The sequence below is a fragment of the Chaetura pelagica genome, unplaced genomic scaffold, assembly GCF_000747805.2.
Source record: "Chaetura pelagica isolate M959 unplaced genomic scaffold, ChaPel_1.0 scaffold1040, whole genome shotgun sequence".
Lineage (NCBI taxonomy): Eukaryota > Metazoa > Chordata > Aves > Apodiformes > Apodidae > Chaetura > Chaetura pelagica.
This window is the reverse complement of record NW_009951681.1, coordinates 29,977-30,826: the sequence shown is the minus strand read 5'-3', so window position 1 is coordinate 30,826 and position 850 is coordinate 29,977. Positions and strand designations below refer to the sequence as shown.

Below are 850 nucleotides of genomic sequence, written 5' to 3'. Positions count from 1 at the left end.
CCGGGCACTGGTGGCCAGCTGGGTGCAGGCAGCCTGGAGCTGGTGCACGAGCCCCCGCAGCATGGCCAGCGTCCGTGCCTCCACCTGCAAGGCACCAGCAGTGGCCCTGGGGAAGGGGTGACCTCTGCCTGGCACAGACTGGACCCCCTAGACCTTGGGGTCTTCCATGGGCATGGTCACCTGCCTTAGTGTTCTTCACGGGCTTGGTCCTCCACCCCATAGCTCAGTGTCCTTCATGGACATGCTGCCCTACCCCATAGCTCAGTGTCCTCCATGGACGTGCTGCTCTACCCCATAGCTCAGTGTCCTCCATGGACATGCTGCTCTACCCCATAGCTTGGTGTCCTCCATGGACATGCTGCCCTACCCCATAGCTCGGTGTCCTCCATGGACATGTTGCCCTACCCCCTCCCTTGCTGTCCTCCACAAGCATCGTTGCCCACCCCATACTCTGGTGTCCTCCATGGGCATGGTCCCCTACCTTACACCTTGGTGTCCTTCACAGGGCATGGTCCCTCCACCCCATACTTTGGTATGCCTGTTCCCCTACGCCATATACTGCTGTCCTCCATGGACTCAGCCTCCCAGCCCCTTGGTGTCCTCCACGGGTATGGTCTCCAACCCCTACCTTGCTGTCCTCCATGGACATTGTCTCCCACCCCATACCTTGGTGTCCCTCACGGCACCTCCACCCCATACCTCGGTGTCCCCCATGGTACCCCCACCCCATACCTCGGTGTCCCCCATGGTACCCCCACCCCATACCTGGCTCTCCTCCATGGGCACAGCATCCTGCTGGCTCCACTCCAGCCACATGTGATGAAGATGCTGCCGGGCACCCGCCAGGGGG

The 850-nt window shown here is 61.9% G+C and overlaps 1 protein-coding gene across 1 annotated transcript in view; it reads right to left on the bottom strand.

Moving 5' to 3' along the window:
* The window catches only part of LOC104391803 (perilipin-3-like), an 8,074-nt gene that overhangs the window by 2,635 nt on the left and 4,589 nt on the right, over positions 1-850 (bottom strand). Inside the window, exons 3-4 of the mRNA XM_010001513.1 lie at positions 766-848; positions 20-84 (exon numbers count right to left, since the gene is read on the bottom strand). Of these exons, the coding sequence (XP_009999815.1) occupies positions 20-84; positions 766-848 (148 nt within the window). The remainder of the gene's footprint in view (positions 1-19; positions 85-765; positions 849-850) is intronic.